The following is an 18,688-nucleotide window of genomic DNA, read 5'->3' on the forward strand; positions in this document are numbered from 1 at the left end:
AAGAGCAAACTTGGCTACAGAATATATATATATATATGTATATATACAGAGAGAGAGAGAGAGAGATCCCTAAAAAACACAGTTTTTCAATAATATTCAGTGCAGCAAATGCATTGATGAATTTAGACAAAATTTAACATTTAAATAAGAATGAAAGAAAAAATAGTTTTGGGTATTTTTTAAAATTGACAATTTTAATAAGATTTTAAAATAGTGAAACGTCAAAGGTTTTTATGTACCTAAACGTTTTTTTCCCTAAAGATATTTATTTATCAAACTTTCGTAAATTTCCGTAAGTTCATCCTCCTCTCCAATTTTTTTATGTTTGTACCTACTTCTGTTTAAATTTATTTGATCCAAAAATGTAATACATTGATTTAAATCTTAAACTTAGTAAGAAATGTTACTCTCAATAATTCTAAAGCTTATCACAAATACGAATTTACATTAAAAGTGCTGTAATTTGTACGACTAACATTTGCTGCTATACTAGACTTCAGAAAACGTTTTTATAGATTTAGTGCGAAATGTTACATTTTCTAATTATTACGCACATCATAAGTTATAGAATACATCAAGAAACTTTATTTACCAAACTGACGCAAGCTCATCCCGGCGGATCTCTTATGTCCTTTAAATGTTCATATCAATTTTTAAAAAAAAAATTTTTGATACAAAAATAAGATACATTTACTTCAATCTTAAATTTGGGTGTGAAATGTTGCACTCAACAATTTTAATGTTCATTATAAAAGCCAAAATGTATAGTGCAGTGACTTTCGCAGGACTAACACTTGCTACTAAACTCATCATTAGAAAGAGCGTGCAAATCTTGGATTCAGCGTAAAATGTTACACTTTGTAATTATTGCTCACATCATAAGTATTAGAATAGATCAAAAGTGCAAGAGATTTCGTACAAATATTACTTGTTCTGGATTTGGCATTAGAAGGAGCGTGAAAGTTTTAAATCCAGCATGAAATGTTAAGCTCAGTAATTCTTACGCACATCATAAGTGATAAAATATATAAAAAGTGCAAGAGATTTTGTACAAATACTACTTGCTCTGGATTCGGTATTAGAAAGAGCGTGAAAGTTTTAAATCCAGCATGAAATGTTAAGCTCAGTAATTCTTACGCACATCATAAGTGATAAAATATATAAAAAGTGCAAGGGATTTTGTACAACTAACACTTGCTGAAAAACTCGTCTTAAGAAAGAACGCATAACTGTTTTTAATATACTCTCGCTAATGGGTATTAAAAGTAATTATCTTGGGCATTAATGGGATTGTGAAAAAAGCTTAAGGGAGGAACTGAATTTTAATTTACTTCAGGCTGGAATATTAATAGCCTGGGGGTTTCTTGTCTTGGAATGGGAAAAAGAATTTTCGAGGAAAAAGGAAGATTAAAGTCTAACACTATCCCATGTGTATTTGATAGTTTAAAAAAGCTTCTGAAAATTCCTCTTTAAGTCAAACGTTTTAAATTTAACGGATTAATGTTAAGTAGGAAATATAATTTTCTTTATAATGGCTTTTAAAAATAAATACGGAAAACTTTATTTTGTATATTAAATATTTTCATAGCATATCAATTTACTTACTGTCTCAAGTTTCATAATGGAAAAAAATTCTATCATATTTTGTTATTTATTAGTATCAAATGACCGTTATTTAGGGCATTACAAGGTAGCATCTATGCAATGAAAACTGGAATAATCTATATTAATAAAATTTTTGTCTAACTTTTTCTGGAAAATGCTTCTAGTGAAAATTTCGCGAAATTGAAGAAATTACTCTCTGCTATAGTTAGACAATAATCATTTGCGCAAGAGAATTAGGCTTAGTGTTGCACATTAATTTACACAATAGATTAGAAAATACAACAAGAAAATAAAAAGATTATGACCGAATAAATTTGTCATTATAACCAGACCTTAAACCTGGGAATCATGCACCATGCCATCATACAGTGCCAATAATTTTAAAATAAGATTAACAGTTTGAAAAATGCTTTAATGCACCGGAATGACACAAAGGAGAGGCTACAATACTGTCAAACAGGTGAAGGATGGCATTTTGTCTAAAATCGAGATCTCTAATGAATGTCCAATGATCTCTAATGAATCGTGATCTCTCCAATGTCGTGATCGCTAATGAAATAATTGTAGAAAATAGCCAAAACCAGATCAAGGGTTTCGCCAAATCGTCAAAAATGAGAGTTTTTTTTCTGAAAGTGTTGTGTGAAATAGTTATATTTATGATACAAAAACGAAATTTTATTCATTTGGAATTTGACTGGTTGACTAGTTGGATTATTTGTCTTTTGCGCAATCATATCTAAAATCACTTTTAAGACTTAGTTCTGAATCAAAACCATTAAATAACACAACTTTATTGGTTTTCAAAGAAACAAACTACATTAATGTAACATATATTTACAGAAGAAACTAATTATACATGAATCTCAGTTTAGTAACAATTTCTTATTCTTCAATTATAAAGCAGGTCTAATGAATAAATAATAGCATTTTAGTTACACATGTTAGATTTGAATTATAATAATATCTTCAAATGTAAGGTGGAATAAAGTGTAAGGGGAAAAAAGATAATTAATAAAATTGAAACAATAAGATAACTATAAAATAATACAAATAAGATAATTGATAATAAAATTTCAAGAATGTTAATCTTCTAGCCAATGACGGGCTTCAGACAAACTTTTATTTAATTTCAAACTGTTTATGAATTCATGTTTCATGCTAAACAAAACTAAACAATTTTAGTAAGAAATCTGCAATGTCTTAAAAATGTATAAGTTAGTTCAAAGAATTATAGTTAAAAGGCTAAAAAGTATTTGAGTTATTGCTATACTGAGTGTTCAAACATTTAAAAGAGTAACTACTTAATATTTTTAAATTCTTTCTCTTAATAACCATCATAATAACTGAGGTTATGACTAAATATTTAAGATTTTTTTCATGTATTCTGTATATGTTTTCATTAAATTTAAGCTAAAAACTATTAGATTGATTTTAATCTAAGCTTGTAGTCATTTTGCAATGCGTGCTGTTAATAAAAAGGAATTTTTTTCCGAAAAAGATTACATATATATGTGTATAATCTTATCCCAATGTATAAAATGTATTTTATTTTAGAGCTGTACAAGCACACCGAAGCGTTCATTTATAAGTTCTTTTATGACGTGATTTGTTTTTTGTAAAAAAACTGCAAATGTCTGGTTTCCTAATATTATTTTTGGCTTTAGAATTTTTTCTTTTCTTTTTTTATGTAATGCAATTTTTAAAAAAATGAAACTTCAACCAGGTAATCAATCATAAAGCAAGACTTAATGTGATTTTTGCTATATTTCAAATGTATACGTGACATGGAGCAGTAAAGAAAGTACTTATTAAAATTCTCATAAATAATACTATTATATCGTAAAACATTTCTTTAAATGCCTCTCTGATTTTAAAATTCTTCATGATTACATAAGTTTGTACCTTCTCGCAAGGTGGGGCACTAAATTGTTTTGGGAATTGCTGATGTTTTTTATGCATTTGGCTTGGTTTTGCTGACAAAAATTGGAGAGTTTAAAATAATTACGTTATTCCGTATAATTAAAATATTGTATTTTCATTTGCAAGTAAAATAAATAAACTCCTGCATAGATGTCGAAATTTTAGAAGTAAAGCTGTTTTTGTTTGTAGAGAGTCTTGCTTTTTGAATTTTAAAGTTAATATTAACTTTTTCTTATAATTAATATCCTTCATTTTTGAATTATTGACTTATATGAATTTACAAACAATGTAATGGTATTTTCCAATATTATTATTTTATTTAGAATTAAAAATTGTTAATTGAAATACTTAAATACTGTTACACGAATATATTACTTTAATTAGATTATATAAAGATTTTAAATAATGATTTTTCAAATAATTATAATATTTTCCTTTATTTCCTTTTCAATTTTCTTTTAAGAAATTGAAATGGCTGTAAAAAAAGTATTACACATAATGAGTTATGTCTTAAGCGAAAATAAATAATATATATAATGATTTCAATTTAGCTTATTCCCTCCTTAACCTTATAATACACTCAAAAGCTTATAAGTAGATTCTAAAACTTAAAGTTAAAAAAAAACCAAAAACTAAAATGTGCACATTAAAATAAGATTCCTAGAAACGTAGTTAATTACTTTTTTCAGTTGAAAATAATAAAACAAACTTAATAATAGGTGTTGCTTTGTAGAATATAAATATTTACTTGACTCAATAATAGCAAGTTTAATCATTTGTTAAATATTCCTCGTTTTGGCTCCCTTTTATGCTTTTCGTTAGTAAAAGTTAGATAATACCTCTTTTTCTTACTTTAATACAAATTCTCAAGATGATTATATTTCTAACTTTGCAATTTAAGAAGATTTTAAATGAATATTTTAGCGCAGTCTATAAGGACCAAAGTAGTAAAAAGCTACAATACTACGAGTTCTTATTTTGAGAAAATAAAACAAAAACAAAATTGTTATTTTGAATTATAATTAACCAATAAATTATAGTTGACATTTCACTACAATCTGTAAAATTGCAATTAACATTAGAATTGTAAATTGAAAGAGACAGAAATCCGTATCTTGTAATTGAAACTACGAATCTCCAAATCGAATCAGAACAGAATCGTCATTAAGACTGCCCGGCGCCAATAGAAAGGTTCGAATGAGTTTTAATAACTTTTCTCAAGAAAACGAAACTTCCGTATTTCGAACATAGTAACAGCAGTTATCATTAGGTATCATCTTCTTCAACTTGAATAACATTTTAGGAAAGACCTACCATCATCTGTATCCTACGACACCCGCAGCTGCTGGCAACAGGCTCATCAGATATGCTTAGATGGGGGATTGTGTCCCAGAAAAGCCCTCTTTCATTGTGATACTGGGATGGTTAGCAATAATGGGTATCTAAGTACCCACTATATTCAACGACCATTCCGAAATTTGTCACTTAGTGAGCTAACCCTCCGTATCTCATTAGCATAATAAATAGGCAGCTTCCCGCTTGCTGAATCTATTTAAAATACTTCTCCTCAATCATCGAAGGCATGAAGTTAAGGTATTTTGGCCTTTTTTTTCTCACAAGTCTAAGCTTAATATCGATTTTTGTATTTTCTGAATAATTTTAGAAGAATTCTTTTTTACTCCTTCCCAATTGTTAGGGGTTTTTATTAAACTCTTGCTCCTTGCTCTTTGCTCTAATCGATATTAAGTACGGCCTTGGTCAAAGTGATGTAAATTCTTTTTTGATCTTCAGGATAAGTATTAAATTTCTTAAACTTGGTAAAAGTTATTAATTAAAAATGGTAAAACTGATTTTTTAAATTTTAGCAAGAAGGGACTTTTATCTGGGATATAAAAATTGTGAGTTATATTATTCAGAAAAAAATATAAAGAACTTCTCTGAAAATATTAGAAAGTAAAAGGAGGGAGGATTTTTTCTGATTTTTAATAAAAATTGGAATACTGATTTGTAAAAAAACCTTACTAGTGAATTAGGATGGCCTTATAGTTATTATTATTAATTAAAGTTACATTATAAGCTAAAAATAGTTATTATTATAAATATTATATTATTATATTATTTATATTATATTATATTATTTATAATTATATTATTACTACTAGAGTTATTATTATAAATTAAAATAAATTAGCCTGCAGATAAAACTTTTAATAAAAATTAGAATATCGAATTGTAAAAAAACCTAACTAGTGAATTAGGATGGCCTTATAGTTATTATTATTAACTAAAGTTACATTATAAACTAAAAATAGTTATAATTATTATTATATTATTATTACTACTATAGTTATTATTATAAACTAAAAATTAATTAGCCTGCAGATAAAACTAGCATCATTATTGGACAATTTTAGTCCTTTTTATTTTTAATCTTTTTAATTTTTTTTTTGTTAACACAAGCTTCACTTAGTTTTAACAATTTTTGATATATGAAGTATAATGAGCACTATTGACGGAACTAACTAGCATGTAAGAAAAAAAAATTAAAAATATGAATTAAAAAATGAAATTCAGTAATTGACAGTTGGGTTGCAATTTGTAACTTAATATATTTTTTTCAATTATTTGCAAATAACATTTTACAATTAATCGTCGAAGGACCAAGTAAGATAAATCCATTAAAAGTATAAGAAATTGAATTATGCAAAACTGAAACCCACGCGGTCTTTTGGGTTGAGAATATACTCCTGACCATCAAGGTTTAAGCAAATTTACCAATTCTCAGATTCATTTTTTCTTTCTTTTTCTTCCATTCATTCATTTCTTCCTTTATTTCCTCATATGAACCGTAGATGAAAGTAATAAACGTCGTGAAATCCATCAACAAAGCAAAACAAGTGGCAAAAGATGGTCTGATTCATTCTTCTGAGGTTCAAATGCATTTGATATTTGTAACCATGGACTTACTATGTGAACCAAATTTTTAGCTGCATCCTGCACTTTCCTGAAATCTTTCTATTTCGAACTTCTATTTCACATTACTTAAAAAAATAAATCTGTTAATTATCAGTTTACTTTTTTTTTAAAAAAAAATCGCAAAATAAGTTTGTTTTTATTGATTTGAATACATTTTAACACTTAAAATCAATAAATTTTAAAATCAAAATCTATTATGCGAGTTAAATATTTTTAATCAGATTTGTCTGATAAGAAGCATTAAACCAAGTTAAAATTTAGATCACGCTCTTTTTTTTTTGTTAATAAAAATATTAAGCTTAAAAATATTTCCAACAAAAGATTAATCGTTTATACATTTCTGCAAAAAAATTTTGAATCAACTATAAAGATTAATGTATTTTCTATTTTTAATGCTTATATATCTCTAAAAAAATAATAGAAAATCTCAATCTAAATAATTGTGAACAATACGGATATTTAATCGAAATAATTCAATATTTAGATTAAATTTTATGGGATTATATTTAGAACTCGTTTTTAAAAAGAATTTCAAAAAAGTCTTGAGTAATTTACCGCCAAATAAAATGTTTAAAAAACAAAACTACATGAGAAATTAAATAAAAATAAATATATGTTTTGTGTAACAGAAACATGAAGTTCGATTAAAAGTATCTCCTTGTAGACTAAAAACTAACTAGAATTTCTGCTTTTCATTCTTTTTTGTAGTCAATTTATTTTTCTTTTGATAGAAACACGCCAGTAAATTCAATTATTCATTGCTACAAACATTGTTACCAAAAGCTCCTATTTGCTCTTAATACTTTCCAATCCCAAGAGAAGAAAGACTCAGAAGAAAAAAAAAATATTATTAAAGCGTCGAAAGAGTATTTTTCGTTTCTGTTCAAAAAATGGAAACGAATGAAATAAATATATCTCTTTCCGAGTGACTTGTTAACAAATTTGTTTTCTCTGTTTTCTTTGTCAACCTTATGGATATTTTTGTGTCAGTCTCGTCGACAACTAAAAAATACAGCTTTGCTTCCATACCTAAAGCCTGCTTGTAAATTGGATTTCTTGATCCTTGCGAAAGATTTAAAATGTGTTTCGTTTTGAATAAAGAAAACTTTTTCCGAGCTCGAATAATATTCACGAAAAAGATTGCAGTGACTCTACAGCTAGCAGAGAAGTATATCTATACTTAAGTAGGAAAAAAAATCTATTTGGTTATGTAAAAGTAATAGATTTTGAAGAAATTGAATTCTGCTTTTTGCTTATTATTTACATTATTTATTTTAGCACCGAATTATTGAAGTCGATGCCTCTTTTAATTATATTATTCTTCAGATAACACATTTGTTATTACTTTATTATATAGGAAATTGTAAAATGTATCAGCCAAAGTGTTTGGCTTAAAATGTATCACTCTGTTTTCTACCTAAAGAAATGGGTCGCAATCTTTTTGGAAAAATAGTGAAAGTAATCTGTTTAAACAAAACAGCTGCAAGTAATTTTTTTTTCCTTTCTTTTTTTACTGTACATAAAAGGTACGTTTATACTTATACTACAGAGTGTGGCTAAAAGGTACTCGGACAAAGTTATTGCATCCTAGAACAGAAGTTAAATTATTTCTTTTTAATTTGAGTGTCCATTTCTTTTTGTGTGTTTATTTTCTTTTGAGAGTCCACTTCTTTTTTTTCACTTTAAAAATAAAATAATTTATAATCTATCTCTCAGTTTATGTATTGCTATTTGGCTTTTTTAAAATGTAAAGTAAAAAATCTGCTGTCTAAGTGTTGTTTAAGCAATGAAAATGAAATGATTACTCTATACATAATCGTCGTACGTAAAAGTTTGAACTCTCCAAAACAATCGCTTCTGAGGTAGCGGGATATATTAAAGATAGAAAACTTACGTCACTTAGCAGACAATTTCAATAAACGTTTCTGCCTCTGCATCACTGCCAAAGATTGTCACTTTGAAACCAATTAAACCTACAAACTAAGTATACTCTAATTGCTTGCCATTTTTTCATATTTTGTTAATATATTTATATTTATGAAGTAATGCTAAAAATTGTCTGTTCGAGTTTTTGGTAGCACCATGTAAGAATTATTGTCACAAAACCATGAAAAGCTTTTTTTTCAAGTTTTATCTAAAGTTATAATTTGATTAAAAACTTCATTCCTTTTAACAATATATAAATTGGAAATAATAGTAGACAAGTTTCAAGCTCTCAAAAAAGAGCGCCCATTTTCAAGACTTGCTAGACGTGAATAAAGAGAAACAAAAGTGATTTGAAATGTCTTTGGACGCCTGTTTTTGATCTCTTGGAACATGTTGTCTGTTATTTCGAATTTATTTATTGTTGAAGCGTATAAAATTTTTAATCAAATAATTTCTAACGGTTTCAGTTTCTTCGTATTATTTACTTAAATCTCTCACCTCTAACAATTGAGACAGTAAGAAAAGGTGGTTTGCTAATGCAAGTCACGATACTATTTTATGGTAATTGTATCCAATTTATTTTTCCTATTAACGTCTAGTTAATCTAAAAGTTTCATATCATTTGAAAAGTCATAAATACTTAAAAAGTCATATATACATAGTCATATACTTAAAAAATCATATACACAGCGTATTTATCTATCACTTTCAAATATCAGTTGCTTTCTAAGATAAAAGAGTTTTTGTGAGAACTTTAATAGTAAAAGTACTTTTTTTGCTATTTAATTTGTGTTTATTCAATATAAATCCCTAATCTTTATCAATAATCTAAAGAAACCAACTTAGACGTTGCTACAAAATTTCCATTTCACTGCCACTCTCTTAAAATAGAAAGTATTTGAAAAAAAGAGCGACTGTGTACACGATATGTCCCCAAAACTTAGAATTTCATGTGACTTGTCCGGAGGAAAATATGACAAATTAGGTAGCGTGAAAAATGCTTAAAACTACATTTTAAATCACGAAACGCTGGAGGTTGAAATATGAAGCACTGAATATTTTATTTATGTATCGTCATTTGAAGTAGTGGCAGAAGCGAGAGTCTAAAATTTATCTCGCAACGAATGTCATTTCATTCTGTATCTCGCTCTTAGAGAGGCAACACTTCAAATCTCATATCAAAACATGCTATTACTTTTAATATGTCTGAACATCAATAATTCACGTTTTTTTGCTACTAAATTATTATTTAAAAATAAACTAATACCTTGACTTTTAAATTTTGTATAAAGTTTTATATTTTTAAGAATTTTAATGTCACTAAAAATTTTATATATTTAACATTATTTAATAAGATTAAATTATTAAATTATTATAATTGTAAATTTTTTTTTATTTAAAATTATTTAATATTTATACCTATTGTATTTTGTTAATATTAATAAGCAATACGTATTGAATTATACTGAATGCAATTTATCTATTATTATTTCTATAAACTAATTACTATTTACAAATTAAAAAGTAAAGCCTTAGCGCAATATCACCTTGTGGGTCCATAGAGGTTGTGGAGGTTAAGGCTCCACTATTTTGTGTCTAACCACATGATTGTGACAATGCGTTCAGCACTACGCACAGTACCGTCCTTACTTCCAAGACAAGTCTCATCGATTTGAAGCTAGGTGGGCTTCAGGCCGCAACTTGGGATCAAACCCTAGTTCTTCACAATGACCATTCCGTACCTTTACCACTGAGTCATATCAGCTCATTCACAAATTAGTTTACTCAATAATAACTAAATATTAACTTAATTATATATTTCAAATTTTAAAAATATAAAAATAAAATTAAAACGGATTAATGATTATTTTTGCATCATTAGAAGAAAGATGAATGTATATGTTTGAAATTATATTGTTATTATTTTTTTATAGAATCCTGGTCTAGAGCAATAAATCTATTAAAGTACGCAAGTATTACATTATTTAAATACACAAACATTTATTCATTTAATATGCAACTCAAGAGTACAAATTTCAGAATCTTAGGTCCAGCTTACACTAGTTGTAGTGTAAGCTGGGAACATTTGACTAAAATACTAGTTACACTAGTTATTTTAGTCAAATGTGACTTGTGACTGTCTACCACAAAAAGAGTTAACCAATCATTGGATAAATCACGTCTAGCATGAGAAATGCAAACCCATTCAAGCATACTCACTTTAAGAAAAGCAAAGGTTTCAAAAGAAGCATCAAACAACAATGATGATTAAAAATCATTCTTATAGTCATAACGCTATTAAACTTCTACATTTCGACAAAAAATAGACAAAAAAGGTCAATAAAAAGGGTAGAATTAGGAGCAATAGTTTCAGATTTGAAGTCCCTACACCCGAATTAGACAAAATCAATGCATCAATCAATGTTAGCATTAATGCAACTGATTTTTCCTCTATATTATAACTAAATCAATGCTATATTAAGCAAAAAATATATTATTGGTTTTAATTGAATAAAAAATAACAAGCAGGAATTTTCGCTGTTAAAACATTGTTTAAAAAAACTTCTTACCACTTTGGCTTTGCAATCCACCTTGCCTTCTAGCATTGAATTCTGTGTCAGTAAATGTAGCATCGGAGTTATTATCCGAAGTGGAAGATGAAGATGGACCTCTTCTTAATGAAAGTGACATTCTGCCTTTCGAAGAATTAGCGTTATTCCCTTGGAGACCTGTGGTCGAACCACTTCTAGATTCTCTACCTCCCTGAGGTTGTTGATTTTGTTTATTGGATACCTGTGATTGATCCCTAACACCACCTTGGTTCGGCTGTCTAGGCAATGAACCATATGCATTATATTTTCCTGCAAAAGAAAGATGTTTTTAGAAAAATATATAAAATTAGGTACATGACAAACAAGCATGTGTACGAAGAAGCCGAATCTTGCAGTTGTGTAACAAATATGCAGGGACAAAGCAATTTTGTGAAATTAACGTACTAAGATATTATGATAAAAGAATTAAATTTTACTTTATTTAACGATTTATAAAAATATGTAAATATAGTATATATTTTAAAAATCATCTAGGGTTTGGGAGAACATGAAAAATGCTGAATTGCACCATATTCTAATATTTTTGACCACAATTTTTTTCTCTGTTTAAGAGCATTACAGTTAGTATTCCTTAGTTTTTAGAATAGTTATTCGTTTTGCAGAAATATTTAAATTTTACGAATGTGTAAGATAAAATGAGTAAGTAGATATTTTTTAACTTTATATTATTTTATGTGTGTTGAATTGGGGTTTAATTATAAGTTATCTTTTAAAAAATTGTACATAAGTCAGATTTTACAGATAGCTTTATAGTACGTAAGCACATGTTGGCAAATTAAATCACAATTTATATAATATTTCTATTTGATATTCGTAATATTCAAGCGTTTCCAACTAATATGGTACACTTTGAAAACTTAAACTACAAAGGAAGAAAGATGCCGGTACTTTTTACCGTAAAAGTTACCGTTAAATTACTGAATCACTCTAATTAAATAAATAAATATTACTGTAAAAATTACTGCATAATATTTTATCTCAAAAAAAAGAATTCATGGCATAATGGATTTCACGGATGATGCACACAAAATGTCCGAACTTCATACCGTAATTTGATCCGTAATTATTTTGGAGTGTTCCTTAAATTCATTTTATGGTCAAGTATTCATATTTATAATACTCAAAAATATACAAAGCAAAATGTCATGATTAAAGAGAACTGAAAAACTATCGAATTTCTGAAAATATTAATAAATCTAGTGTAGATCTAAGCGAGAAACAACTGTTAATTCCCGTAAAACAGAAAGAAGATGAACAATTATGTGAAAAATACCAAGGTAGAAAAATATTATCTAAAAAGTAGACGTATTAGTAATACATTCGACTAAACTAATTTTTGGCAAAAACATTTGTCTTAGTATTAAGTGAACAACTGTTATCTGTTGCATTAGCTGAATTTAAAAACAAGTTCCATATAAAATTTGTTAAGAATTGCTGCTAATAATTGAAATAAAAATAAAAGAATGAAAAAAATATTCATCGCTGCACTAGAATACGGAGTTAGATAAAATTTATAGCTATAATTATTTAAAGAAGAGAAATAAATATAGATATTTGTACAGATTGTGTTTTAGTTAACGATTTATTGCTTTAAGAATAAACTAAAACCATTAGTATATAAACAATCTTAGTCTTCCTTTTCTTTTGAAAATAGCGTTAATACAAGTATCTAAAATTTGTAAGAAAAACAATAAATAATTATCGTTAATTTGTATGTTTGTTAATTATGAATGTTATTATAGTTCATTTGTATGTCTATTAAAATATTAAAAGCGTATAGTTAAATGATATTAAAATGCATTTTCCTAAATGATATTAAAATGCATATAAAATGCATTTTTAACTTAATTTAAGATTGGTTTATTAAAATAAGTAATAAAGCAATTTTTATAAGTAGATATCTAAAATAAAATAATAAATAAGTTATCTTTATGGAATGGTATATTCGTCATATGTTACTGAAATTGTTCACAAAATGCTTAAGATTCCTCTCTCTGTTTGAGCAACATATTTTTTATTTATTTAAACAACTATGTTTTAAGTTTTTATGAAAAGTTTATGTATGCATTAAGTACTTTTCTATACAAAAATAAAATAATTATATAATAAATAAGACTTCTTTTAGGTGTAAATGAGATTCTATTTATTATGTAATGTAAAACATAGGGCTATCACTAATAATATTGATTCTCTGTAAGTAATTTTTCTTGAAATTTATGTCTATATATTTCAATCGTGAAATACGATTTAAAAAAAGTAACAGATATTGTATTTTTCAGAAAATATCCCAAATCAGCTTTTTAAGAAACAAACAAGGAATAACTCTAATTGAAACTTTAGTTGCACGAATATTAATTATTACTATTTAAACATATTTTTATATAGATATTGTGCTTCAAAAAAACTAGTTATACCATCATTTAACGTATTTAAAATACTTTTCTCCTTTCATCCTTTTGGTAATTGCATAAAAATTAAAAGTTTAAACATACACTAATAACATTATTTAATAAGCGATTATCCTTCTCATTGAATGTATAAAGGATATCCCAAAGCACCTCCAAAATATTTTGAGCAGCTACAGATCATCGTCTTTTTGCTCTGAAGTTAAATGTTGTAAGCCGTTAGTATGGTTAATACCACTAAACATAGTATAACTAATATTGGATAATAAGTTTTTCAGTTTATTCTACTATCATAATAGTGACTGTATAATGTTTAAATAGTTAAAAAAATTTATTTTAATTTTAGGAAATAATTATTAATATTATGTCTCTGAATTGCCTTAATAATATAATCTCTTTATAATTTAATATCTTGAATTTAGTCTATTATATTGTCTATTCCATTAATATCTCTAAATAAAATTCATTATTTTTCAAAGAATTTTGTTTAAAGTAATCTTAATTATCTTTCCTTGGATGAGAGTGTTAAAAATCTATTTTGCTTTAAATCGCTTTAACCATCTGAATTGCAAATCATTTCTTAAATTAGATTAATTTCTTTTGTAAATAATCTATTTTGATGTAACTCGCATTACTCATCTTTCATTATCTACTGTTAAGTTAAAAATAATTATAACCGTCTGTGTGGTGTAATATAATGTTAAAGATCTATTCACTCCAAAGTTATCTATTTTGTTTAAAGTAACCCTATTACTATATTCTGTAGAAGTAAATATTAATAATCTAAAAAGTTGAAAATAATCAGGTTAAACAATTCAATTAAAATTAATTGTATTAATCTGATCAAATGAAAATAATCTTGAATATCGAAGTCACAGAAAAGATCGCATTTGTTTGTTTAAAATTATCTTTAAAATAATATATGATAAAAATTATCTTAGTAATACAATTTTTTAAATAAACTTGATAATGTAATATATTGAAAATGTTCTTAATATTTCAACTTGCGAGGAACAATAAGTATAAACTTTACTACAAATCCAATGTTACAGTTCCAATGAATTGAAAATAGTTTTAGTAACTTGTTTCATTTAAAGTAAGTAATCTGATCTGTTACAAACTATTTCATTAATCTATTCGGTTTGAAATAATTTCATTGAAATTCATTAAAATCATTTGAAATAATTCAAAATGCATATAGTTCAAATATAGCTGGAATCTACATTGTCTAAAATTACTCAAGGGCATAATTTATAGTACAGTGAGAGTAAATTTAATACCTGGAGCTGATGTAGGTGTCACTGAGTTCATTACAGATATAGCTCCAGGCGGATATACAATATCATTGGCCGAGACTTCCAATTCTCCATCTGATCCACTAAAATAATTCCTTCCTGTAAGGAGCTCCATACTGCTGTGACTGTACGAGCGTCCACTACCATTTCCTCTTCCTCGGCCTCTCTCTGCAATCAAATGATATTCAAAACTATTATGGAAACAATTCTATATAAATTACTTGAGATTTTTATTGTTGTTTTCGAAATTTTTATCTATATGCTGAGGAAAGGTATAAACTATGCACGAGTTCTCGAACGACACCGTATTTGTAGTCAAAGAATATGGCGTAATCCAGCAAAATCAATCTGAAACACATGTGAAGATGACAGTAAGAAAATAAAAGTCTCTTCTATTGGCTGTAATACAAGCATAGATGATGTTTGAAAATTTTTCCTTGTTAAGACATTAAAATGTTTCATTTTTTAGTAAAATGTTAGTAATTATATTTTGTTTTATAACTGGTGTTGAGTAGCCAATCCGATTCTGAGTTTCCAACTATCAACGTTAATCTCCGTAAACTTGTAATTTTGAATCCAACCCGGAAGACAAGGGAAATTTCGGATTAAGCAATGGGAAAAACTCTTCGCAGAGGAATTTTTAATGGAGCAAACCCACATTTTCTTTACATGGTGAGGAAAGCCATGAAGATCTTAACAACGTCAAGGTGATTCTACCTGATGATCCGTCAAGCACTGCGGATATTTCACTTCAGCACTGTGATCAGGAGAAGTATTCGCATCAATTAGCCAACACTGGGATTAGAACCTGAGTCACCTCATTGAAAGACAAACGTTCTATTCTCTGAGCCACCATGTCTCAAGTGCGAGTGATTTTATTTTATTTTATAATAGTCGTTGAACAGAAGACGCAATTTTGGGTTTACGACTACAAATGTTCAACTCTGTAGACTTGTAATTTTGAACCAATCCAGAATACAAGGAAATTCCTGGATCAGTACTCCCAGAGGTATGATTTGCAATGGGAACATGGAGGACTTTGTGACTCGACAGATTTAACGTGCATATGTCTCCATTTACTACATGGGGAGTCTTTGGTCGGCGGGGATTGAATCCACTATCTCTTGTACATGGGCCCAGTCATCTACGTTTTTGTGTTTTAAAGATTCTTTTTGATCATAAAGTTTTGTATAAATTACCATGATTCAATGTTATTGCAATTGGAATCAGCGCCTTTAATATGATTTTATACTTAGTAGTATCCCATATTCAGACACCATTCTAGATTTATTTTGGATTAATTAACAATTTTATTTTTTAAATAACATTGCAGTACTTTTCAATTTTTCAAATTAGGTCAATCTCCAATGGTTTATATAGGTTGTGCGTACATTAGGTATAATAATGATGGACATCGCAATAGGTTTTTAAATTTAAGCCCTAATTTTAAGAAGAGGAAATCATAAAAGCAGTTTAAACAGTCACCTCATTTGAAGAGTTGAAACACTCTGTCAGTTTTATCATGGATTAACAGAGTCGAGTTCTTTTTATAAATAAATGATTTTGCGTAAAATCATTAAAAAGGGAAAACATTTCCGAGAACTCACTTCTGAAACCGTGTCACGGAACTTACAACTGAAAATATAATGCAATTTTATTCAAAAAATGGTATAAAATGTTTATTATGAGCAATACTTATCATATCATGCTATCATCAGCCGAATGACATTTATGATTTACTTTATATAAGCTTTAAAATTTTTAAGTTACTATACTTATCGGAAGAAATCAGAATTACCACTTAAATCAGAAAAAAATATCAATATCATTTGGCTTTTTTTTAAACTACATAATTAGAGATAATTTTGATAGAAACAATAGTGAAAGAGATAGGGTAGTCTATAGCTTCTGAAAAAAAAAATTCGCATCGGAACAATAATAGAGCAAATTTAATGATATTGCTAATGCATAATTCTTATTTTTTTTCAATGTAAACCTTTTACCAACAATAATTTGTGTAAAAATACTCGGTTTTCAACATTAATTCTTATGATAGAGCTAATTTCATTCGATTTCAGTCTTAAGACTATATAATTAAATTTATTTTAATAGGTAGTCGATAGCTTCGAGTTCATTCGTCACACATAGCATCTAAGTTGTTACCGACAGATGAAGAATCTTTTCAACTTAAACTTTTTTTCCTTCTAAATGTAAGCTTTCTATCAACAAGCACTTATGTTCAGCTTAGCAAAGTGCAAAACATCTTTTACACCCGTAATAAGTTTTTACTTAATAGTAATAAAAGGTTTCTTTGGAATTTAAAGGCTTTAACTAATGTAATCGAATTATTTGCTGCTCAAGAGAGGCACGGAAACATATATACTTTATATGTTGAAACTTTTTACAGCGTTATTAAATTAATAAATATTAACTTATCTTTAATTAACACAATTCATAAATATTAAAAAATAAAAATAATTAAATCATCTTAAATTAAACGAGACTTAAAAGGTTAAAATTGCAAATATACTTTGCTCTTTGCTATTTATGGCAGAAAATAAATTAACAAAGAGAAATTTTAGCCACTCTTTTGGGGGTTACCTTAGAATTTTGATCATAGATTTTTATCTTCTCTACAGTTCGATGATCTGTAATCTAAAGCCTACTATTCTAAATGTTTTTTTTTGTTAAAATAAAAGTTGTCCTATTATTCCACTTAATCGAAATCCTACTCTAATTAATTAGCCTAGATTTGATTACTTAGGTTAAATTTATTTAAATGTATTTTTTCTAAAACGCTATTTTAAAGTGAGTAAATTGTCTAGAAGACGTAAGTTATTTCACAAAAATAAAAAGTTCAGATTAGCTGATATGTATAAATATGTTAGATATAATTGTGTTAATATATCAATAATAATGCCATGTTTTAACAAAGGAAATGAACCACATTTATTAAGCTAGTTTAAATCGAATCAGTTGCAATTAATTTAAATCAGCATTAATTACCAGATTATACTTTAAATATATACTTAAGAAATTTCTTTAAGCTTTACGTTCTGAACAAAAAACATTGTTTTTGGTTGCTCAAGTTTGAAATTCGTAGAATTTACTTATTATGAAAATTAATCTAAGTATTAAAATTCTAAAAATATTTCAGTTAATATTACACCATATGATCATTTAAATATTAAACTCATGAAGTTAAATTTGTGAACGCATACTTAATAATTTGCTAATAAAAGTTTAAGACATTGGTAATTTTTTGAAGTTCTATAAGAGACAGAAGAATTAAAACTCATAACTAAGGTATTTGTAAATAAGACATTGCTAAACTTTTACTTTCCAAAATACATATAAATAAATTAAAAATATAATTTCAAATGCAGGTTTTAATAAGGTATAAATTAAACATTTCTGTAGCTTTCTTAAAAACAGTTTATTAATAGTTAAGACATAGTTTTCCTTAATTATTTAAAAAATAAATACTTTGTTATATTTCTTCAAAACAGACATTGCTCACTGCTAATAAATGTAATGATTTTTTGAAAAACTGAAAGATAAAAGTATAAGGTTGTAATAAATTATACATTTAACTTGAATTAATCTATTGCTCTATTTAAAAAATTCCAACTAAATATTCCATTAGTTAAAACGAAAAATTTGTGGTTAATAAAAAACATAAAGAATAAAATTTGGCTTATAAGTATTCGCCCATTGTTTGCTTAATTAACTTTGGTTAGGTTAATATTTAAAATATCTAAAATGTAAAAAAAAAATTTAATTATAATATTTTCAAGTTGTAATAATTTTCAGAACAAATAAGAACGATTTTTACTTCATCAGATTTTATGAATTTTATTTAATATTTAAAACCTTTTTTTTAAGAAATGCAGATCTCATGAGACACTATGATTTTTCTCTAATAAATCCTGAAAAATGATGACACAAA

At 26.9% G+C, this 18,688-nt stretch overlaps 1 protein-coding gene across 2 annotated transcripts in view; it reads right to left on the reverse strand.

Annotated features, from left to right (window-relative positions):
• LOC107438670 (teneurin-m) overlaps positions 1–18,688 on the reverse strand; it is a 468,170-nt gene that overhangs the window by 235,872 nt on the left and 213,610 nt on the right. For both annotated transcript variants that reach the window (XM_043039103.2, XM_071179700.1), the window contains 2 exons: positions 14,725–14,907; positions 10,998–11,288 (listed from right to left, as the gene is read on the reverse strand). In XM_043039103.2, coding sequence (XP_042895037.2) covers positions 10,998–11,288; positions 14,725–14,907 — 474 coding nt within the window. The remainder of the gene's footprint in view (positions 1–10,997; positions 11,289–14,724; positions 14,908–18,688) is intronic.

The sequence above is a fragment of the Parasteatoda tepidariorum genome, chromosome 4 (genome assembly GCF_043381705.1).
Source record: "Parasteatoda tepidariorum isolate YZ-2023 chromosome 4, CAS_Ptep_4.0, whole genome shotgun sequence".
Taxonomy (NCBI): domain Eukaryota; kingdom Metazoa; phylum Arthropoda; class Arachnida; order Araneae; family Theridiidae; genus Parasteatoda; species Parasteatoda tepidariorum.